At 38.4% G+C, this 24,856-nt stretch overlaps 1 protein-coding gene across 1 annotated transcript; it reads left to right on the top strand.

Moving 5' to 3' along the window:
* Positions 1-8,422: 8,422 nt before the first annotated feature.
* On the top strand, positions 8,423-24,856 carry erich3 (glutamate-rich 3). The gene is made up of 14 exons (XM_084723244.1): positions 8,423-8,442; positions 10,505-10,598; positions 11,292-11,417; positions 11,552-11,623; positions 11,847-11,975; positions 13,479-13,637; positions 14,754-14,963; positions 15,665-15,845; positions 16,074-16,260; positions 17,280-17,515; positions 17,623-17,769; positions 18,253-18,630; positions 20,435-20,569; positions 20,672-24,856. Exons 1-14 carry the CDS (start codon positions 8,423-8,425, stop codon positions 24,052-24,054), a joined length of 5,457 nt encoding a protein of 1,818 aa, XP_084579370.1. The 3' UTR covers positions 24,055-24,856.

Raw genomic sequence — 24,856 nt, 5'->3', positions numbered from 1 at the left:
GAGGAGGAGGAGGGATGGAGGGGAGAGGTTGGAGGAAGGGGGGGGGTGGGAGTTGCGTTGGCTGGGGGCCAATGGGGGGATTGGGTGGAAATCACAGCGGTTGAAAATGGCAGTGCAGTGAAAGAGGGGCCTGATTGCATTGGGACAGCATGCGAGAGGGAGCAGCAGGCTCAGCCCAATCAGGGCGACAGAAGGAAAAAGTGCTCTTATCAACGAGTAATGGCCCACTTGACAATCACACAGGCACAAAACTGCTCTATTTAACGCTGATTGCAAAAACTGCTGCCCCCCCCCCCTCGCATCTCAGAGCCGCATGACTCCCCGACATCTCCCTGCCACCTCACAGCTTACAACCAAGACCCTTTCCTGAATGGAATTTATAATCACCCCTCCTCTATTTCTACGCTAATTGTTATTTTAAGACTTGTGTGTATTAGACATTTAGTGCCGCTGAAATGTCTGCCTTGATTACTGTGTTTATTGCGAGCATTGAAGCCACATCCATCTCAGTTCCACCAGCCTGACAGGTAGTGAATGTTTAAACAGGTATCACCTACCTGCCTGCCTGCTCACCTCAGTTCATGTCCGCTGCTTGGTGTGTGTGAGGGTGACTGCTGTGTACATCTGGACATGTGAAGGTTAGAACTAATGAAGCTCTGCAAAGCATGTTCTGCAGCTCTGATGATTAATGAAATACTCCGACGATCATCAGCAATTTTAGTTTCAGTCTCTACTTTAATGAGACAGTCTTAGTATATTTCACATTTCACATTCATTCACACAGACAGTAGCACATGTGTATCTTGATTTGGCAGCTGCACTATACTTACAGTTAGAGATGCAAGATTTTGGATTTTTGCTGATTTCTAATATGTTGATATTTTCCAACTCATTTTGGCCTATTGCAGACCCCAATACGGATATATGCATATTTTTTTTTTGCACCTGGTAGAATATAAAGTCCTGTGGTGGAATTAGTATATTATTACGACTACTCTTACTGTGATGGTCAACTTGCCGATGCAGACATAAAATAGTGCTTTTCAAAATGTGCACATTCACTGAGCAAAATAAGAAAACTACTGCTGTTAAGTTATTTTCACCTTCTTCGCCTGTTTCTTTTTGTTCTTCACAAGTTTGTCGTCATAATGATCGGGATGACGGGTGTTTAGATTGGCCATTCAATTTGTAAAGCTGAAAAAAATGTCATTTGGCTTCACTGAGCAATCAGCAGCTTTGCTAAGCCAACCTGTAAACTTGAAACAACCTCCACACTACAGACATAGTCACGCTGCTCGCACATAAATAAAGTCTCATCTTTTAAGCCTGTCGTACCAGCAGAAGTCTCCATTGTTATTTCATTTTAAAGTCTTTACTCTTTGCCAGCTGATACTGATTACATGCTGATATTATTGTGCATCCAGACTTACAGAATACCACAGCAGTTCTAGTGGTAATATGGATGTTTCTCTATTTTTTTGCTCCTGGATCTATTTATTTATTTATAAAAGGAAACTGCAATAACCTTTTTCACATTGTGTGTTTTAGTTTATGAGAATAATAATGCCGACAGTTATTTAGCTCATGTCTTAAACATTTTATTTTGTTCATAAACATTTGAACCATGCTTTCTATGGTTCTCACGATGAATAAGATGAGTAACCAAACTAACTAAAACTTTTGTGACACACATCCACATTGATTCTCTTGTCGTTACAAACACAGATGTTATCTGTGATCCTCGTTATCACTCTTCTTTCTTTTTTTTCTTTCTGGTTCATGTAGCCTGGTTGTCTTTGACACCGACAGGTGTGTGTGGGCATCCTGGTGTGAGCCAAAAGGAAAAGAGAGCAAAGCAGAGGTGCTGGTGAGCATGAATGGAAAACAAACACATTGGCAAGGCTTATTTATTATTATAATTATTATTTTATTTTTTTTTATTATTAGTAGTAGTAGTAGTAGAAGTAGTTGTAGTTTCATTAGTATTATTATCTTTAGTATTATTAGGACAACAGTCATCTCAACTGATGTTATGGTTTGATGAATGACAGTGAAAATCAGTGTTCACCTGAATGACCAGACTTTTTTCATGAAGGCACAGAGATTTATCAACATGTATGTACTCTGTGTGTCACTTCATGCTGACACACACAGTTCAATATATGTAATTCGGTGAATTTTCAGTGAATGGTTCCCTCCCCAAATCTGCTTGATGCTGCAGTCACTCAGCTGCAAATTACTGTCTTCACTTCACATGGAGCTCAACTCTGTCCCAGCCTCAAGCAATAGCAAAGACATGTGCGCGTCATTTGCCTCTGCAGTTGATGGCCACTGCATTTGTGTACGTGTATCCCTGCCATCACTCATGTCAACATGTGTGTGTTCTCGCTCACCTACATAAATAAATACAAGTAAACATATAACAACAACAATCAGTACATTTCTCATGGTGGTGCACTTTTGACATTTTGGCGTACAAAAAAAAAAGACCCATACCATTTTCAGGAGAAGAGTTTTTAATTGTGAAACAGCTTATGTTTTACTAATGCAAAAGTAAATAAAGTTTTTATTTTGTTCTCATAAATAATAGTGAGTATTTTGGATGAATGTGATTATTGCTGGCCTCCATGGGCCCCACTAAAGTGGTTTGGCCAGGGAAGCTTTCCCCCTTTGCCCCTTAATGAGCGGCCCTGGCAGCTAGATTTACCTAACCTTGTGAGGCAGATAGAGTCGTGAGATCATGAGATCAAGAGATCACAAGATCACCAGAATAGCCCATGTTAGATGTGATGGATGGTTCATCCAATCACCCACCAAGTGATTTTTGAAAGTTTCTAAGGACGACTTCCTAGATGGTTCTGTGTAACAAACTATCAGGTGTGTCTGGTTAATATTGACCATCGTACATGCACAAACAAGTAAAAAAGTTTGTATGTTGCACACAGCCATTTAGCAACACATTAATACTATGCATAGATAAATTCCTAAAAAAAAAACAAGTAGAGTGCAGATCCCCATCAGACAACAGATGGTGAAGCATCTACTGCAATGCCACCACAGCTGCCAGATGCAGCCAGCCGAGATTTGCAAAGTTCCACCAACATAACGTGACTCCCACAAACATTGTCCCAAGGCAAAGCAAGATTTCAGTCTGAAGCGGTTGGTGATCACTTGCCGCCGCAATGTTTAAGAAGAGTGAGAAGTCATCTGTCAGTGATCGTATAAAACAGAGCTGTCAAAAAATAAAATTACTGTCTGCACCAACCAGTCAAGTTATAGTTTACATCCATGTCCAGTCAGAGTCATATGAACATGTAGTGAAAAGTTTGAAGGAATTTAATACCTAACTTACCACAATATTGACCTATAACTTTGTAGGGATTTAATAAAAGGTATTAAGTGTATATTTTTTGGCAAAATGGAAGTAACCAATGTACATGGATGAGTCCAGTGAACCATTTCCAGTGAGAAACATGCTGTCCTCACTTAGATGTAAGAAGTCTTGAGTTATGGCTAAAATGTGTTTAGTGAGGTCACCGTGACCTTTGACCACCAGAATTTAATCAGTTCATCCCTGAGTCCAAGTGAACATTTGTGCCAAGTTTGAAGATATTGCAAGAATGGGATGACCTGAAAACATAATGCCTCAGACCATAAAAATACAAAGGCATAAAAGTCCTAAAAAATGTCAGTGTCAAAAACTGTAAATCACAGAGGTCCTACAGCAAGTAGTCATGAATGTGCACAAAAAATATTATGTTGATTGGTCAAGTAGTATTCAAGATTAGCTCCAGACGAGCTGTAGTTCCAGTGCTCACACACGCACGCACACACACATGCACACGCACGCACACATGGCAGCAATTATATGATAATAAGATGTAACAGACAGCCTCTTTTCCTGTATTTCATTCTCTTGTAGTTCTTGCAGTACATTTTATGGTTTAAGCTTCTTGCTTTACAAATATATATTATGCTATATTGTCATATTACCATAACATACCTCATATGAGGGATAAACAATTACAGGATTCATAATAAACCACAATAAAATTTAGTATAGTATGGTAGTATAGCTTCTAATTTTAATAATCAAAACTGTATTTAATTGCCTTGCTTTGAAACACTTGCAGGTAAATTCTGTCAGGCATGAGCCAAAGTTAGCAGGTTTTCCATCAATGAAAACATCACATCACAAAGAACATGATGGCTTTTCAAATCAATGAGAGGCTTTCAATATAAAAATTGGAGAAAAGATTTTAGTGTGTGTATCAGTACTTTTTGAATATTTTCAACACATTTTAACAGTACCATGATAACACTGATGGCCATTATAATTTTGGTCACCATAATACTGATATGTTTTTGATTCTGATGGATTACAATCCAATGTGTAATTTGTGTGTGCGTACACTACATTTATTATTTACAATTGTCCACTTTGTAGTCTCCATACTTTATTCAATAAAAGAAAATACTGAAAAGTTCTGTAAGAGAGGGCAAGTGCTGGTTATTGTTTTTGTTTTTTTTGTTGTTGTTGTTTGTTTTGTTTTTTTTGTTGTTGTTGTGTCTCCAACATGTCATGAAAATCATGAATGTTTGCTGTCATATTTGAGCCAACTGTGGCCTTTCTTTCTTGTGATAGGACAGCTTGTTTAGTAGAGACCAGGGTTCAGCCTCTCACTGTGCAGCACCATGTTCAGGAGAAAGAAACTGAACCCATGACTTTCTTGTGAGTTTCATGTTAAATGTACAGTATGTTTTGTTACATGTTCATTTTAACAATGATCATCGATTTCACTCTTTTGCCACCTGCCAAATATTTGAACAGGATTGCGTTGAACAAAAAGACACAATCAGAGAACAATCTTGTTCTCTTCCTTCCCGGTGTGTTCATCATCAGAGATCCTCGGGGAGCGAGAGTCTCAGGCTTTGTCACATCTTGAGACAGAAACATGGCTCCTCTTACTGGTCAACCCTGGAACTGACAAAACACTTCACTCAGTTATGAAAATAAGTTTATGCCACAAAACTCAACTCTATGTCTGACATATTCTGTGATACTTTTTTATAATATTAAGGCAATGAGACACTGAAAGACATACAGCAACAAGCAAAGCCACCACACTTAAATGCATCATAATTATAGAAGATTTGACCAATTATACCATCATGATTATCAATTGTATAAAGTTCTGATTGGTTTCACATGAGAGTTGTCTTCTGTATTTTCCATAAACTAATAGAAAATGTGAAAACGATGCTGTCTCACAGTAAAAGTAATTCTCCACTTGTCCAGAAGAGGGCCACAGAGGACCTGCAGCCGAAGCTCATCTCAGTAAACTGTGAGTAAACTTTCTGAGCTGGAAACTGTGGGTTTCACTGAGTCTGTGATGTTGTCAGTGTGCTGGGCCTTTAAAATTAGAGGCTAGAGCTGTGATCTGGTGTGATTTTAGCCCGCCAGTCACTGATAGCAAACAAATAATATGTTTGTTTTTTTTAAATGCATAATAAGGTCTTACAGTTTTATATTTAACTTGATGGATACCATATAGTGACAATGTGCAGCACAAACATCTCCATGAATTCTCCCCAACAGTTAGTTTACAAAAGAATTACACACTCAGAAACACACACAGTGGTGATTGCATTAATTAGCAGAACTGTGCAAGTCACTCTCCATTACAGATCTCTGGGGATATTATAGTAATCACTATTCAGCCTGCTTTCATTTAGCTATCGACTACTGTTGCTTACACATCTAATACAGTGACTAATGATTATAGTGTTTTTATAGTGGATGTTTGGAGCAGCACTGGATTAAATTGAAGCTATTGCTGGAAAGTAATTAAGTGCATTTTCTCAAGTATAATACTTACAGTTCACAAGTAACTGTACTTTGCCCGAGTATTTCAGTTTTCTGCTACTTTATATATCTTACTCCACTATATTTATCTAATAGCTGTAGTTGTATATATTTACTTTGCAGATAAGGATTTTATACAAAATCATAGGTTATAAAATCCAACACACTGTTAGAAATTAAAGTTTTTCAGCTTGCCTCTGTACTTTGTATGCATAGTATGCAACATTTTTCTAAAAACAATGACTCAGTATAAGTGTGTGTTGTTGGCTGTATCTGCAGAGATCCTGCCCTCTGCCTGTATTTCTTATTATTTCGCAGTGCTCGGGATGCTTTGCCGAATCTTTCTGGTGCATTTACGAACAGCACACGCCAGTCCTGCTGATTCTACCTTTAAGGAGAATTTTAGATGCAGGACTTTTATTAATTTACAGTGGGGGTAGTATTCATATCCTTGACTCAAGTAAAAGTAGTCCACTTATACTACACTGTAAAAATACTCTATTATAATTAACAGTTGTACATTGAGATGTGAATGTTAGTAAGAGTATAATAAAGAAAATGTACTTGAAGTATTCAGTGAAGGCCAATGGCCCCTGTGTCTGTTATACTATAATAAATTATATCATTGGATTATATTCATAGATTAATGTAAAAGCAGGATTTTACTGTTATAGTTGGTTGACGTGGAGCTAATTTTGAACTACTTTCTCTTGAACTGTCTTAAATTTTATTATGGATTAATCTGTAGCTAGGACCAAAACAGCAAATATTCTCATTTGAGAAGCTGGAACCAAGAAATGCTTTTGCTTAAAGGTATAATCTGCAACATTTTCCTAAAAAAATCCCACTAGAATTGTGTGGTGGTGTCTGTATCCTCGGAGACTCAGCCCTCGTTATTTCCTTATTTTCCTATGTTTATTTTGCTGTGCTCTGAAAGTTTTACCAGCCCAAAAAACGTTAGTATTTGACATCCTGATGTCTTTACAAATAGCTCAGACAAATCCTGCTGACCCTGCCTTTAAAATGTCTTAAAGGATTATCAACAGTTTTAGGCAGGTAAGCAGTTTAATTTATAACACAGCATCATATTTTATAAGCTCTTCATATGTTTCGTGAGCAAAAATCTTAATTCATAAGGGTTGGGAGGCTTACTATGGAAAGATGCATTTACTAATTAGCTGTTAAAAAATGCAGTCAATAATGTAACCCAAGTGTCACAATATTACAGTAAAGTAACTTGATTAATTCCCAGCACTTTTGAATTACCTCAATATGAAATATGGTGCAATTGTTCAGCCTAATATAGTGTTCTTGGGGCAACTAACTTTTTTATTTCATTTATAATTTTATTTATTTTAATCTGGGGATTATTTTCTTAATTAATTGCTTAGTCAGAAAATGATGAAAAATGCTGATCAAAGCTCAAGACGACTTGTCCCAAAAAAAAATTCAGTTTACTGTCAGAAGGGAGTAAAGAAACCAGAAAATATACACAGAATTCTGACATTCTTTATTTAAAAATGACTCAAAGTGATTATCAAAATAAGATGCAATGATTAATCATTTAAATTAATCTGCATCTAAGTGTTTTATGTTTGTTTGTCAGGTTTTTCACTTCGTCCAGCTTTTCCTTTCTTTGTTGTGTGCAATTTATTTATTGAGTGATTTAACGACAAAAAAATGGTAAGATTTCTGAGAGGCCACGAAAATTAATTAGCAACTGTGTGCACACTGTGCATGGTAATATATTGTTATCTATTTTAAAATTATTATTCTATTGATAATCCCCATTTTTACCCAATGCATCTGTAATCTGATTACATTATTCCTCTGTGACTGTCACCTTTTTTGCATCCAGATTACAGAATCCTGTTAAATGTAATCTGTTTCTCTCCAAGCCTGTTCATAAAGTAACTATTAACTAACTGACTATTAACTATTAACTGTCTGGTTAATGTACAACATTTAGAAAAAAAACTCAAGTGAAATACTTAAAATAAGTACAGTGGGCCAATTTAAATAAATGTATTAAGTAATTTTACACTATTAAACTAGTATGTTTACATAAATAAAGAGTCTAAAAACAAGTATTTCACTATATAAACAGTATATAAATTAGTTACACATTAAAAAATGTCTAAATATATTTTGATATAAAACTCGGTTCGGACTTCAGGACTTGTACTTGTAGTGAAGTATTTTCACAGTGTAGTCGACAGCTACTTTTACTGCAGTAAAGGATGACAATAGTTTATATGTCAGTGGGACTCAGTGTAAGTGGAAACCAGCCTCGTTAGCAGCATCGTCACGTGATCTCCCATGGCAACCGGCAGTGTCATCAGTTCCGCTGTGGAGAAGTGAAGTGCAGCTTCAGTCCGTCCGACTGTGAGCTGAACTGACTGCTGCACTTTAGAACAAGTCTGCAGGTTTCATCTGACTTTACACACTGGCCTCGACGACTTCCGGAGAGGACCGGGCAGAGTCCACTTCATACCTGACACTGACACTGTGGAGGGAGTCTTTTTTATCTTTCACGGAGAGTGGGGGCTGAAAACCATGAGTCACCTCAACCCGGGGTAGGTGCAATTTAATTTTTTCTATTCAGGAGTGGAGGGAGCTGAGAACCAGCGTTCAGTTAAACTGTGTAAGATAATATATGCCTATGTGTTTTTTTAAGTCAGGTCAGAGTGATGTTGATTACAAACAAATTAATTGAATAATGTGTCTAGTTATATAGTCACTACATAGGTTTTATTAACTACTTTAAACTGACACTAACCCTTTGCTAATGTTACTGCTATGCCTGTCTACCAACAGACCCCTATGACTATTAAATATACATATTTTACATTAAAGCAGGGGTAAACAACTGGCCTGGTCAAGGGACATTTAATAGACAAACTTTAATAATAATGTTATTTATCAGATAAAATGAAGGAATGAACATTAAAAGGCCCATAACTCATCTCTCTTCTTTATTGCTTTTGCTGCTTAATGTATGGATTGTCAAATCAGGTATGTCACTGCATTTCATTTGAGTTGCTTGCTAACATTTGAGAGTAGAGTTTATACAACTTTAAACATGGTTGAATCTCTTTTATCATGCAATCACTGAAATGTTGGAATGATTCCTAAACATAAACCGTAAACCCAGACAGAATGAATAGCGTATTTAAGCTCTTTTAGTTAGAAAGATGCTCTTATTTCTGTGTAACTTTTGCTCTAAAGATCAGTCTCTCAACAGTATAGTTTATCCCATCATACAGAACTGGCGTATCTGTTCATCTTTCCAGGTGTGAATCAGTTTGGTTGGGGAGCCACCTGGCGCTCTGTCTAGAGCCAGATTTGGCCCACAGGCTGCAAGTCGACAGGTTCACTGCAGAAATGTATGGGAGCACAGTAACATAGTCTGAACTCAGGCTCAATTAGCTACTTTTAGTTGACTTAATACCTACTGTATAACAATGGTACTTTTAAAACTACTGTACTGTAAAATATCTCCACTGTGAACAACAAATGACATTAAACTCAACCCGTAAACAAAAGAAGAAAAGACAGAAACAAAGATGAGAATAATGAAAACACTCTCTCTGTGGAAGAAGTATTCAGATTCTTTATCTGTGAAAAATATCAATACCGCAATGCAAATTTACTGCTACTGGAATGTAGCAAAGTATATTTACTCTAATACTAAGTTCAAAGTTTGAAGTACCCATTTTCTTTGTGTTTTGATTCAGTGCTGCTTTGTGTTTTTTTACTCAAAACACTTTAAACAAATAATAATGTGATTTGTATCAACAAACATGCTTTCTTACATCTGGAGAACAAGATTTGCAAGCCAGGGCAATTCTACAGCAGTACAGTTCTTCATAATAATGCTATTTTAACCCATTCATAAAACATATATTATAGAAATACAGCATTATAGTCACTACAAAGGCATAATGAACTATTTTTAATTGACTCCAGACGTGTCAGTGCTTCTGTTTGGCTTGATAATAAGCCAACTAAAAGCTAATGAAAACAGTGTTACATACAGCAGTTTTATAAATGTTAAACTCTTAAAAAAAAAATTACACTGAACACAGTCAGACAAGAGAAAAGATTTGCTGCTTTGACGTAGTGGCACAGTATATATTTCTGTGCCATGTGTCTGTTTCAGAGAAAGTCATGTATAAAATGACACTATGTTGTGGTTCAAAGAGAAATCTGCAGCCAGAGACAATCGAGCCAGGAACACAAAGAGGAGGCAGACGGGGTTAAGTGTGCCGTCCCCTCTAATTCCTCTGTGTAATCAGACACCGGTAACAGACCCTATAGTTGTAAGATCCTGTTGTCTCGTACACAAATGCTGGAGGAAATCAAATCTGTGTTGGAAAAAACACTTTCGGACGAGCCTGGCTGTGGACGAGCTGATGTCTCGTTAATGAGGACAACAAACAAACATGGTGTTGTGTCCCACTAAACCATTTGATTGAGATTCTGGTTTTCTGTTAACGGTAGTGAAGAACTCTCGAGTTACTCTTGCGCTAGACAGAATTTAAAGTCTGGATGTCCTTCGTGAAGTGAAGAGGTTTTTTCTGGAACTTAAGTTTGGTATTAATTCAGTGTGTCTTTGTGTTTTTATTGTTTCTGTAGACTTATTTCAGCCTACAACAGTCTCACAGACAAACATCTTGCCGGATACTTCAGCAACACTCGGATCAGGAGACACCTGCAGAGAGCAGGACTGGTATGTCAACACCATGATGATGGTGACGTTGATGATAATCACGAACCTAGCTACCACTGACACACAGTATTGTGGTTTCAAATTTAAAGACTTGAAAAAGCAGGGATAACTGGATACCACTTTTTCATGTCCAACAGTGATACAGATACTGCAACCCTGAGCATCTGCTGATACTGATACCAATCTGATACCGTCTTTTATAATGATGCAAATAATACATTTGTATGGATGAAGTTTGCTGAACGTAGCCGTCTGACAATGGATATAGATACATGACCCTCATTTAATGTTTATAAAATCTTGTCCATGGCTCTGATGATGATGATGATGATGATGAATCCAAACTTGGTATATCCTATCTTTATGCAAGCATATCTGCAGAGATGAGGAGATGATTGATTGATTGGAGGTCAGAGCCTAGACACCAAACCCTAAACTATGTTTTGCTGCTGTAATAAACATTTCAAACATGAGTTTTCTGACTGAAATCTCTCATGTGAAATAACAAACTCTTATTTGTTATAAAATTGTATTCATGCAGGACATTGTTACTCATAGTGAGAAGCTGACTGAGAAAACGTGATTTGATTTTGCGTTTCTGCACAATATCAGGTGTTGGTTTGCAAACACTATTAACCACCTTAAAAAAAAAACATTTAGATTGAACCCTGCTGACACTGTGGTTGTCATCAGATCACCAGGAGTGGGCGTATTGTTCCAGACAAGGAGTACAGACACAAGCTGATCCAGAGAGCCCACCAGAGACACGTTCGAGAATGCCTGGCCCAGGCCATTTTCCACAAGGTGCTGGAGATGGAGGTGGGAGGAACACCATGTAACAGAGAGAGAGAGAGAGAGAGAGAGAAAAAAAACATTCATAACACTGTCAGCTAATATGTGTCTCTCCCTGCATAATAAATAATGGTCATTTGATCTGTGCCCCTCTCATGCAGCGTGTCCATCAAATAGAGATCAAAAAGAGACTGGAGGAGTTTGCAAGGAGGGAACGAGTGCATAAGCTCAAGGTACATCATTTGCATTTAAACACTGCTCTGCTGCTCTATTTTGTAAATGAATTGCTCACAATTTAGTAGATTGTCTTCAATTTTTATTTTCTGTAATTAACATTTACCAAAATTATCATTATTAATAAGCAGTTTTATACAAATATATCCAAATTTGGAACAGAAGTCCTTATATGTAGCTACACAAAATGGCAATACATTAATGAAAGGTCTTTTTTGGAAGGTGGAGCGCTCTAGAAGGTATGAAGAGGACATAATCCGCATTCTGTCTCCACGCCCGCCCACGGGTGCCAGGGGTGTCCGAAAACAGCACTCTGGGCCAGAGGGGGAGCACTCTGAATCCTCCGAGTCTGTGAGTCAAAACATCTGTCTAGATCCAGTGGTTGTAGGATCTGTGATATCACGTGATATCACATTTAACATGTTGTCCCCTGTGAATAATGCGGGAACACCACTGATTCAAGTTCTTGATAAGCGCCTTTGAAATTTGACCTTTAATTAAAGCATCTCCATCATGCAAAGAAGTCTCTTTTAAATGCCTCGACCTTTAGTTAAACAGCCTTTATTAGCTCCATCAGTTTAACATGGATAGGTCAATCAGACCTGTGTTTTTCAAGATTAAAATATGAGGTTTCATTATAATTGTAGTGTCCCACTCAGTAAGATTTTTTTATTGCCAGAAACACACTGAGTCAAAATGCATCACCCCTCCAACTTTGGTTAAAATCAGACAACTGATTATCAACATTTTAGGAAATAGGCCTAGGATACCATGTTTGATGGAAAGACAGATGAACAAACACAGTTTTATCTGCAATCAAACATCCACAATTTCACTTCAATGGACAAACAAATAAAGAGTTGTTTTGATCACTCAGTCACAGTTGAGTGGTGTCCTCAAGTTCAAGATTTTCTTTCAGGCGATGAATGTCTGTCTGTAATGAAAATCATTATCTGTGCATCCTGATGATCTGTGCATGTTTACACTGACACTTAAGATTGAAGAGCTGTCTCAGCTGCTGTTTACTCTTTGTGCAAATAAAACCGTTTCAAGTGAAGCAGTGGGTTTAGACGTGTGTTATCTTAAATATAAAAAGCCACAGACCTTGATGCCAGAATAAATAGAGCTGGTAATCCTGCGAAATCTCTCTCCTCTTAAGTCTGCAAACATCTTACACTTCAGCAGGCAGAGTCTTGTTACATGTTGGATGAAATGTCAAAGATACCTTTGGGAAAATTACTAACAGACACCTTATTTGTCATTCATCATGAATTGCAGCAATGATAGAATGAGATATATATATATAGCAGGCTGCATTATATTAAAATAATAACATTGCAGCATGCAGACATAGACAAACACACTGTGAAAATACTGACTTATGCCCTGCATGAAAAAATCATATGAATAGAAATGTCAGCATGCAGAATAATAAAGTGCTATTTATTCCTGTTATGTGTGCCTCAGACATGCACTGTATTTTTTTAAATTCTGTGCAGCAAAGAAGAAAGAAATAAAACCAAAAAAATACAATAGCATAAAGCAAATAGGCTGCATTTAATAGAGCAGAAATGAAAATCAGCAGCTTACCACAGTGATATTCTAAATTATGGCAAATTATGCACACTTAATCATTATTATTAATTATGCACAAAATGACAGTATATACAATATATATTTAATTGTGATTATTGACGAGCCTTAAAGCACTCAGAAAAAAAAATGAATTCACAGCCTTGTATTCATTGTGTTAAGTTAATTTCACACTCATATTTCTTGGTTTCCATAGCGATGTGTATATAGTGTTTAGCATTAACATGAATGCTAACTGTGTGTGTGTTATGCCTGCTGCAGCCGGGCTCGTCTCGACCCAACACAGCTCCGGGGAAGATGCAGAGGCCGGTGCGTCTGAAGCCAATCCACAGCAACAGCACTACGGCTTCGCTGCGACGCAGCTCCCCTTACAGACTCCTCGAGTCTTCCAATGAGAACAACACGCCATTCAACTGCACTGTGAGGCTGTGACACATGAGACACACTCTCATTCATTCATCTACCGTATGGACCACCATTTTTCTATGTGCACAAAATCATATTTATTTATGGATTAGTTCTAAAGTAAGGCCTATATCAGCTACCTTTGGTCAAATTGTTTGGAAACTACTCTTTGCAGTTCAAAATACTAAATTGTTGCTGTATTACAGACATTTCCTAACTTGAAGATCCCATCTTAACTATTTAGTAACCATGGTAACTAGGGTTAGGACCTGATTTAGGATTGGGCCTCATGCAAGAAGCGCTCATAGGAACAGGTTTGTTCTTAAGTGGCGTGTTTTAGCGATGCACTCAAATATGCGCAGGCAGATCTGAAGTTATGAGGGTCTGCAGAATCTAATGTCACATGTTCATACGAGCCATTCAGATGAAAAAAGTAAGAGAAATTTAAGGTAAGAAAATGAAAATGTTCTTGCATGAAGCCCAATGTTCCTGTCATAACTGAAGATAAGAAATGTGTATTACATAAGCATCCTAACTTAACAAAGTCTTAAATAAATTCTATAACCTTCAAACTGTCTTAATTTAACTCAGCAAACTGCTGAATCCACAAGTCTGCTCTTTTATTGCTTTTATTCAATGGATGCTGGATATGTTGGAGAGCCCTCTGTCTTCTATCTTACAAGTTAGTGTTGTAAATTTAGATTTCTTTAGAGATGTTACTAAAACCTCTAACTCATCTGTCTTGGAGTTAGTGCCTGTCTTTGTCTTTGATCCATTTTTAATGTATTACAGTGTATGTTTTAGGCAAGATAAGAAGAGTTTTGTTAGTTGCCAAGTAAGAGACATAAAAGTTGATAAGCGATGTTTGATTGAGAATTTAGAATTTCCTAACCTGAGATAGGATTAAGTGAGATAAAATTGGATTCCTCAAGTTAGTTAGGATTTACGTATGTGATACCAAATAAGGAAAAATCCTGCAGTTGTATCTTAGAGTCTCTTTATCTTAACTTAAGACTTAAGATAAGAAATTTCTGTAATGCAGCCTACTACTGTTTTTATAAGCACATGCACAGACATTTTCATCACCCTACACACAATGAAGTCTTTTCAACAACTTAACTTTGTTAACAGATGGACAAAGAGTCCCGCCGACATTTGACAGCATTGGACGCCACCCGTGACATCTCACCCTACTGCCTCCCAGTCATCAACAACTTTGTCGCCCCAGTGCCTCCAGCCACGAAGAGGAAAGAGAGGGGTGTAAAGGTCACTCCCAGTGGCACGCTCAGAGGCCGCAGACTGCGTCCTACCACGGCCTCCAGTGGAGCTGATGTCAGTGAGGTCTTTATCTACATTTATGTTTTCCCTGGCGACAAAAACCTTCCACAACAAACTTAGAAGCTGCAGCCCCTTTGGATTAATTAGGAACAACAATTAAAATTTCCACAATGGGCATTCATTTTTGCAAGACCCAGCAGGAGGAGGTTATATTATGTCTTTCTGTGCGTGTTTGATATATTCGAATGTCTAAATTTGCCAAAATGCTAATACAGAAGATAGAATGATCCTGAACATTTTCTGTTATTCTATTATTTTTATTAATTTGACTGATTGGACAAATTTGAGGCTAGGAAGTTTCCTAAAACTTTTCCTAAAAGTTTCCTAATTTCCTAAACTTTTAAAAGATATTTTAATTGAAGTATTGAAAAAAATGCATAAGCAAACATACATGACAAAGACAGTAGAAACTGGAATTAGTGGAAAGTCTGTATAGTTATTGCAGGCCCAGTGTCTAATCTGAAAATATTTAAATAAGTTATCATTTGGTAGTTTAAAAATTTCAGGTAGTTAATTTTATCTTTTAATCTTTTATATTTATTTCAGCTATATAAATCTGCAGCTGTTATATGCCGTTATCAACCCATGTTTTAATATTTGATCTGCAATCGTATGAGGAATGTTCTAGTTATTCCAAAAAGGAGTTTTCCAAAGTAATATAATTTCAAAACTGGATTAAATTGATGTGTCTTCTTTCCATCCAGGACCCCCCCATGCTGCGGAGCTCTGTGCTCCAGAGCAGAGTGTGTGTGACCATGATGTATTTTGGAAAAACTGTGCATCTCTCCCACGACCTGAGCGACATGAGGGATGAGGTCAAAGTGTTTCAGCAGCACTGCGGAGGAGAGAACCTGTGTGTTTACAAGGGCCTGCTCCGCGAGGGAGGTCAGTGTTAGGCTCTGTGATCGTGTGTGTTCGATATGTGTCATTGTGTGCACAGATAAGAGCAAAACCAGGGAGGGCGCTCATTTAGATAAAGTAAGTGCGCACAACAGCCTTTGAGCAAACAGTTTATGAAATAACTTAAAATGGATCTTCACAGATCACAGACTTGATGGTCTTGATCTACAAAAAGTTCCTGCCTCTCATCTACATGCTCCACCTTCCCTTCAGAGACTTTCCAGTTCATTTCGAGGCGACACCGAGGTTTTCCCTTCAGCCTGACCTTCTTCCTGAACGGGCTGCAGGTGGAGCGGCTGAGCTCCTGCTGCGAGTTCAAACACAGGAAGGGCTCCAGACTCGGCGGCAGGCACGGACACTTTGGCTTCTGCAGCGTGGAGGCGGCCTCTCCCTGCTATAAGTAAGATCTCCTTTTAAAGGCACGCTGTGTGTTTAAAGGGGAACGCCACTGATTTCACACAACATAGTCAGACTTTTGTGGCTCCAGACGGAGCTGTGTGATGTCTGTTAAATTGTCCCAAGTAATGTTAATGCTACTAACATTAACAAATCACAATCTCCAACTTTACTGTCAGCAGTCAAGTTGCATTGTGGGTAATGTAAGTGCCAGGTTTTGACAAGGAGGAAGAATACCTTTTTTACCTGCCCATCAGGACTCAGTCTATGTTATTGGTATGCAATACGAAATCAGTGGTGGAATCTTTTAGATATTTGATCAGAAAATTAAAATTATTCGTCTAAACCCTCTTTAATTAAAATGGGGATTATTAGTAGGATTACAAGTTTTAAATAAAGATTGATATACGACCATGCACGATGGACACACAGTTACTAATTCATTATTGTGGCCTTTAGTGAAAAAATGTTTCACTGGGTAGAAATGTTGCCAATTTTTTTGTCTTTAAATCAATCAATCAATCAATCAGTTGTGTACAACAAAAGAAGGAATAGCTGGACAAACTAATAAACCTAAAAATAAACACAAAACACTTAGTGCTGCAATGATTAATCTATTATTAATTGACTATGAAATTAATCTGTGTCTATTTTGTCACTGTTGTTTTATTGTTTTGAGTATGTTTTTAATAAAAAAATGCCCAAATTCTTTGAAAAGTTTGAGTTGTGGACAAAACCTTTGAAGACATCATCTTGGACTTTAAGCAACATTTTTATAGACCAAACAAGTAATTGATTAATTGAGGAAAATAATCAAGCAGCTAATCGATGATGAAAATAATCATTAGTTGCGACTGTAAAAACACTATTAGGCTAAACAATTTCATCGTATTTTATATTGAGATAATCCAATAATGGAACGGTAACGGAAAGTAGAAAGTCTTCTTGGGTACAAGACTGTAAAAAGTTCAGGAAACACTGTTTTAAAGTGACATCTTACAGTATATGGTTCTCATTTTCCAGGTGCATCATAGCAATGGGATTGGACAAAAAGCCCACTCCTCCACCAAAGAGGGTCAAAGAGGACAAAGCAAGAGAGGAGTCGGTTATCAGCCCAAAGGACGCTCCTGAGATGAGGACTGAGAGGACAGTTGAGGACACTGTGTCCCATTCAGAGTGTGAAACCAGCCAACCGCAGGAGAACATGGAGACTCAGGCCAAAGAAGAAACAGCAGCAGAGGAGGACAAAGTCAGAGATGGTATAATGACTGTTGCATCAATGAAAAATAAATCTGTGTGACAGATTTCACAGATTGTTTCCATACAGTGCATGACTCAGTTTTTTTCTGTCTCTCTTCCTCTTCAGATTATGAGGAAGACTTTGAAGCAGACGACGAGGGGCCTGCAGAAGATTCTGAGGCAAAAGAAAAGAAATCCCTGTCTCCGCCTGCTGAAACTCAAAGACAGGTTAAGGAGAGAGACGTCTCTGAGACCGAGGAGGACGAGAAGGATGGTGGGTGAAATGTCTTGTTTGATCTTCCAAGCACTGCATGAGAACGAAATAACTGAGAGTAAAACACATAACTTATTCATTTGACAGCTGCTTTGAATATAGCAAAACAGAATCAGTCAGTAATTACACTTTTCAAAAATAAACTAACCTCTGTAAGCATTTGCAAATGAGTACACGGAAGTGTAATGTAATGACATATATTTTGAAGTAGATGCACTTTAAATATTATTTAAATTAAGCCCCAAAATACAAGTATAATTGTAATAATTTGTATTTTTAAATTATATTTCTATTACACTAAAGTATACTGATTTTTTTTACCTAGGTGGAGCCCAGATTTCAGCTGAACCTTTTACACATAAATTGCAGGGTGTCATCTGTAAATCAGAAAATCATCTTTTGAAAGGTTAAATGATGAATTTCCCCACTTTGAGAGCTTTTTTTCTGTTAAAGAATTTAAAATGATTCATCTCTCTTGCGCAGAAGAAATAAAGTCCCATTCAGGCTCCAGCTCCTCAGGCAGTGATCGAGAAGAGAGCGACGACGAAACCGCCAAAGACTCCAGAGAGGAGGAGAAAGCACAGCAACCTAAAGAGGCCGAGCAAGAGGAAACGGCTCTTCCACCAGATGAAAAAGATGAACCAAATCCAGAAGAAGAAGAAGAAGCAGCCACTGAGGCCGAGTCTGCTGCAGCTAAAGACTCAGATGTGCAGAACAGCGCGGGGGACAGCACAGAGATAGACATCTCTGACACCAGCGCGCCCTCGGGGAACGAGAACAAACAGAGTGACGACACTTCAGGAGACAAAGAGGTCGAGAAAACGGTAGAGGAGAGCAAACAGGAGAAGGAACAAGAGAGGGGTGAGTATAAACCAAGAGATGCGGCTGTGGAGCTTTCACCCGAGTGAGAACATGGATCCATCTTGAATGGAGGTTTTTCCACTATTATAACAACCAGGGCTGAAGCCAAAACCGCCAGGTGTTCACAGCCCTGACAACAAATAAATAATCATCACAGCATCACGCTATTGTCAGTTTGTGATATTCAAAATAACATTATGGCATTGCTGTACACTTTAATAGTGGAAAAATGTGTGTGTGTTTTGTTTTTCTGGGGTTATGTTGTGTTTTTGTTGTGTTTTCTTATTTTTCACTGTTTAATGTCAAAGTTCAGTTTTATTCAAAATGAGTTTCAAGATGTTTGGATATTACTTTTATGACCCCTGATAATGTTTTTAGCCTTAATGAGGCTGTTCCTAACTTATATTTCCTTCTAAACTTTATTGGGGTTGTTCAAATACAATTACAGATCTTATACCCATAACCATCAAAACAAGTGATGTCACAGATATTATTGATAACACCTTGTTATCAATACCCATTTATGGGTTTATCTTATGGAAATAGTCTATAATAGGTTGCCATATCATTGAAAACTTATCTTTTTCCAAGTGCTCCATCACATCTTTCTGCAGGGTTAAGTGGGCTGGTGGGTTTTTCTGTTTACACTTTAACACAATCACTCTTCATGCTAACAGTGTCACAAAATGAATCATCTATATTGGTTATTTGTCAGCTCTATCTTAGCTGCTTTCACTCCAAACACTGCCAGAATAAGGTCTGGTTTGAATTGCATGCTGTAAAACCTCAGACAGATTTATTTGTCTTAAAGGTGCACTAAAACAAGAAACATGTGAACTAATAAACATTTCGAAATATTGCTCGTAAAACAGAGAGAAAAGCCTGTGGAGGATGAAAATGCAATCAGAAGAAGTGGTGGAAGCTGCTGATGAAAAATTACATAATTTTCATACTGTTCAAGTTACAGTATTTCAAAAAGCACCAAATATGCAGCTGTGAAGAGCCGCGGTACATTCAAGTTAGAGTGTACAACTCAAACATGTTTAGAAAATGTATCAGTAATGAAACCAGAACTGTAGGCGTAAACTTTCTCATCCAGTTATTTCAGCATTCACAATGTGCTCCTGGAATTTGTTTGCACAAAACACTAACAAGTGCCAAAGTCGAGTTATTTTTTTTTTAATGTATGTTTTAAGGCAAGACACTATAGGTGTTCTTTCATGCACTGGTTAACTTTGAGACTATTGTCCAAAATACATATTTAGGTCAATTTAGCATTTTGCATTTTTAATTAGATAATGCTTCATATGGATATTTAAACATAACATTTCAGAAAACCTATAATAAAAAAAATAATAGTCTTAATGTAATTAATCAACTGACAACATTTCATCTTGATATCTATTGGTTAAATTTGTCTCCTTATTAATCTGTAATGTCTCACCTTAATTTTTCATCATATAGAGTGTCAAATTCACATCCTTAAACTACATAAAGCTTGTTTAAAATAGGTTTATACGTTTGCATTGTGTGTCCAGTTTGGTTGCGTACTGAATGATGCTTGTTTATGTGTTTTTTTTCTGTGCATGTTAATTATAATTTTGCATGTTGTGTTACTGTGCTATGTTTTCACCTGGAAAGATTAAAGACATATTTCTTTGTTTATGGCTTCATGTTTCTTCATTGGCTCAGTTCTTTCAAATCCTTTTTCATCCATTTTAACAATCAGACATGCATGCATGCATCACCATGAGTTCATCCCATGCTTGCTTTGTTTGCCGAATGTCTGTTTTTGTTTCCCAAGCCAAATCTGTGCAGGAGAAGCTGGCAGAGGCCATCCTGAAGGAGTCCCAGTGCAGCTCTGAGCCTGAACTGAGCGACACCAGTACTGAGGAGGAGGAGGAGTCCACACATAAAGGCCCTGAAGAGGACAACAAGGGTACCAGATTTTCATTTTCATTCAAATGAATCAGAAGGCTACACATTACTCTAACAAAAATGCACTAAAATACATATTTTTCTCTCTCAATTGTATTTGTAGATGCAGTTCCTGACAAATCAATGACATTTACCATACAGCAACAGATCATTGTAGAGGAGACGAAATGTGAGGAGGGTGTTGTTGGTGAAGCTGAAACAGTGGTAAAGGATCAGGAAGGGACATGTGAACCAAAAGAACAAGAGAATGAAAGCGAACAACAGCCCCACGAGAACAATGAGGAGAAGGTTGAAATAGATGAGGAAAATGAAAAGGATGCATCAGAAGAACACAAAGCAGAGAATGATAAATCAGAAGACAGCGGTCAAAATCCTGTATGTGAGGAGGAAAAGGCTGAGGATGACAAGATTACAGAGACCCAAGAGGATGCAGGAGCCAAACCCACTGATGTTGCAGAGAAAGACGAGGAGAAAACTGATGTGGAGGCTGACGCACAGCCCGATGAGATGGGGCAAGGGGCAAAAAGCGGCGAGGAGGATGAGTCATCTGTATCAGAGCTGAATAAAAACACTGATGAGGCAGCAGTGCCAGATAATGCGGAGGCGGAGGCGATGACAGCGAGCGAGACAATGGAGATGAAAGCAGAGCCCTCAGAGGAGCGAGAGGCCCTCAACTGTGAAGAGGCACCTGTAACCGACACAGAGGAGAGACAGCAGGGAGACAGTGAAGACAGAGCTGCAGCATCAGAAACAGAAGTCACAGTGGAGAATTCAAGTAGCTCGCTGGAGGGGAGTGGAGACACCACAGTTGAAAAATTAGCAGAAACAGGTGAGGACGATTCAAAAGATGAGAACAATAAAGATGATGTTAAAGAAGAGGAAGCAGCGGAGGCTGGGAAGGATGACGATCAACAGGAAAGGAGTGATCAGATAGAAAAATCTGATGAAATAGAGGACCAAGTAGAGGAGAAAACTGAAGAAGAAGGTAAGGAGGAAGAAAAGCAAACAAATCCAGATGAGAAAACAGAAGGCAACAATAGTGAAGAAATCAGAAGTGACGATAAGGATAAGACAGAAGGAGAGGAGAATAATGAGAGTGAGACAGGGGAGAGGACAGAAAACAAGGAAAACATAGAGTTGACTAAAACTGACTCTAACACAGAAGAAAAAGCAAATGAAGAGCAAGCTGAGAAAACCACTGAAGAAGATAAAGTTGAAGAGAAGGCAGACGAATCAGAAAATAAAGAGAAAGATGAAGACAGTGAATGTGTCCGAAATGAAAATGACGAGCAAGAATCTGAGGAGAAGGTGGCCGCAACTGATAAAACTAATGAGGGCAAAAAGATGAGTGAGACAAACACAGCTGCTGGTGAAGAAAAGGATGATGAGGCAGAAAAAGAAGAAGAGAAAGACCAGGATGTGAGCAAAGCTGAGCAAAGTGAAGCTGCAGAGAATAAAGATGATGAAGAATCTGAGGAGAAAAAAATAGAACTAAGTGAGAAAATGTCTGAGATAGCAGAGGAACCTGAGAAAAGTGCAGATATAGACTTGGATAAAGATAATGTGAAAATATCTGATGAAAATATTGCTGAGTCAGATGATGTTGGCGACAGTGAAGCAGCAAATGGAGCACACAAGACCGAGGAGACGCTAAGCAATGTGATGGAGGCTGAAGATGTAAAGAAAGAAACTGAAAAAGATGGCGAAAATGGAGAAATTGATGCTGAAAATGGGGAAATGTCTGCTGTAGCAGAGAACAACACTCACAAGGATGAGACTCAAACTGAGGGCGAGGATAATGTGAAAACAGGAGAGCGTCCAGAAGATGAGACAAAAACTGAGGAACTTACGGAAGATGAGAGCACAGACATAAAAGAAGCAACTGTTGAGTCTGGAGATGGAGTTGAAAAACATGAAGACGACAAGGTTGATCAGGCTCCTGACACTGATGTGGTAGAAAGCGAAACTAAGGAAGAGGAAAACAGTGTGGAAAAGCAAGATGAATCTACTGAAATCAACTCTGAGCCAGAGACATCTGGAACGCAGATTAAAGAGGAATCTCAATCAGATGACAGAAAGGATGGCGAGGAGACAAAACAAGATGAAAACGGCAACATATCTGACCCTGATCGTGAAAACAGAGATTCAGATTTGATCAAAAAGGACGATAACATCCAGAGTAATGTCACTGAGGTGATAGTTGCTTCTTCAGGTGATCAGGAACAATCTTCAGCACCCATAGGTGTTGATTTAGACAGTACAGCTCACAAGTTTGAGGAGTATGGCGAACCGTCTGACTTAAAGGCTGATGAACAGACACAGGCCAATGAAAACGCTGCTGTTGTTGACCTCTGTGCTGCCGACGGAGAAAACGGAGACACGGAGGAGGCGAGCAAGGCCTCAGAGGAAGGAGCGAGTGTGCTGCTCAACCCTCAAGCACAAAACAACATAGATGAAAACACAGAGGAGAGAGCTGCAGTGGGTAAAGAAACCCCAGAGGCCTTAGCAAGAGAAGACAACACAGATCTGGTCACAAACTGGGTGGCCATGCATCAAAGATCCAAGTTTTTTGAGACGTTTATTGAACCTTTAGAAGACTTGAAAGAATCCGACTCTAATAAAGACGCGACACAATCAACAGAGCTGCCGAGATCTGAGAGCCCATCTAATATGGTGAAGATGTCTGAAAATGCAGAACAAGAGTCAAAAGATGTAAATGAGTCAATGGACGAAAGCAAAGAGGAAGCTGTAAAGTTAGATGTTGAGGACCGTCACCCTGAAGGCTCGGTGCAAGTAGAGAAGGAGACTGTGTTAAAAGACTTGATACCAGAAGCAGAGAGTGAAAAAGACGATAAAGATTCTGTGAAAGGCCAAGACATGAGGCCAGAAGAGCACAAAGGAAGCAGAGGATCTCTGGAAGAAGAAGACAAAGTTCAAGAGGGTTTACTGCAGGATAAAACTGAGTTAACTGATGTTTCCAAAACAGAAGTGGAGAGTATTGTAGATACTCACCATTCAGCAACTAGTGGCAGGCCTGAGAGCGTCTCTGAGAACCAAACTGAGGAGAAAACCAGAGATAATGGGCCAGACTTGAATGAAAAACAAACAGCAGTTGAAGAGATGAAAGATCTACCTTCATTCGAAACAGAAGAGCGTCCCGAGCAGTCAACAGCTCAAGAGGGGCTCTCTGAATTGAAGGCAAATGAACTGAAAGATGCAGAAGAAACATGGGAGAAAAGTCAAGAAGTTAAAGAAATGACTGATTTTACTGAAGATGGAAGCCGGGAGGAGTCCCACCACAAAGAGCCTCAACCCAAACTGTCAGATGGGAGCGTCAGTGGAGACAGAAGAGACGTGCGGCTGATCCAAGACATCCAACACACTCTCAGTAAGGACCGGCTGAGCACTTTCTCAGTGGATGAAACTTTGTTTGGACGAAGTTCATACCCTTTGCTGACTGTTGCGAGGACAGAGAGCGGACATTAGGACATCAGCGTTGCAGATTTATGAGTGGCACAAGGGTACAGTGATGCTTAACTTACATTTCAATTTTACATGAAAATATATAGAAAAGCAGCATAAAAGAAGTGCAAAGGTAAATATGTAAAAAGCATTGAAGACAAAGTGCTGTAGCACAGCGTTTAGACAATCACACGGCTACAATATTTGTAGTGATCAAGAAATGTTATTTAATTTAGTTTTATTATTACAGAGACCCTCAAGCGTCTTGTGGTTTCTGTGTTTACATCACAATGACTTCTTAGATAGTCTTCATCCTTCAATCACCAAAAAGAATAAGCTGTAAAATGAGTTTTGACTGCTGTATGAAATGTTTACAATAGAGCTTCTCTTCCTATTGTTGGTAACAAAGAGGCATTAGTTTGCGTGAGGTATCAAGTACAACTCCTATCACCTATTACCTGTAAACAGATCCTCTTCCACTCACGCTCACAAGCGATTGAATAATTCATAGTTGTTGGACTCCCACAGCTTAGTTAGCACACTTCACATTTCCACTAACCGGGCACAAGCACAATGTTACAGGACTTCAGCTGTGATCAGAGATCTGTAGTTGCGCTGTGTCAGTAGCTGTGTTTCCATCGACACATTTTTACGCACATTTTTGAAGTACTGCATCTGAAAAAGTTGGTAAAACAGCTAAATTCAGAAAAAAAAACCATCCTCAACTCAAAATGAGTTTTGACATAGTGAACATTTAAGGCTGGTTTTACACAATGAAACTTTAATGCAAATTTACTTGAGTTAAGGTCGAAATTTAAGTGAAACT

Source organism: Lutjanus erythropterus, chromosome 7 (genome assembly GCF_056507025.1).
Source record: "Lutjanus erythropterus isolate fLutEry1 chromosome 7, fLutEry1.hap2, whole genome shotgun sequence".
Taxonomy (NCBI): domain Eukaryota; kingdom Metazoa; phylum Chordata; class Actinopteri; order Lutjaniformes; family Lutjanidae; genus Lutjanus; species Lutjanus erythropterus.
This window is presented reverse-complemented; position numbering and strand designations above follow the sequence as displayed.

Excerpts from the sequence above, each read along its gene's own strand:
- erich3 (XM_084723244.1), top strand. The coding sequence starts at position 8,423 with ATGAGTCACCTCAACCCGGG. Across the intron at positions 11,624-11,846 it reads AACGAGTGCATAAGCTCAAG|GTGGAGCGCTCTAGAAGGTA; the intron begins GTACATCATTTG and ends CTTTTTTGGAAG. Across the intron at positions 16,261-17,279 it reads GCGGCCTCTCCCTGCTATAA|GTGCATCATAGCAATGGGAT; the intron begins GTAAGATCTCCT and ends CTCATTTTCCAG.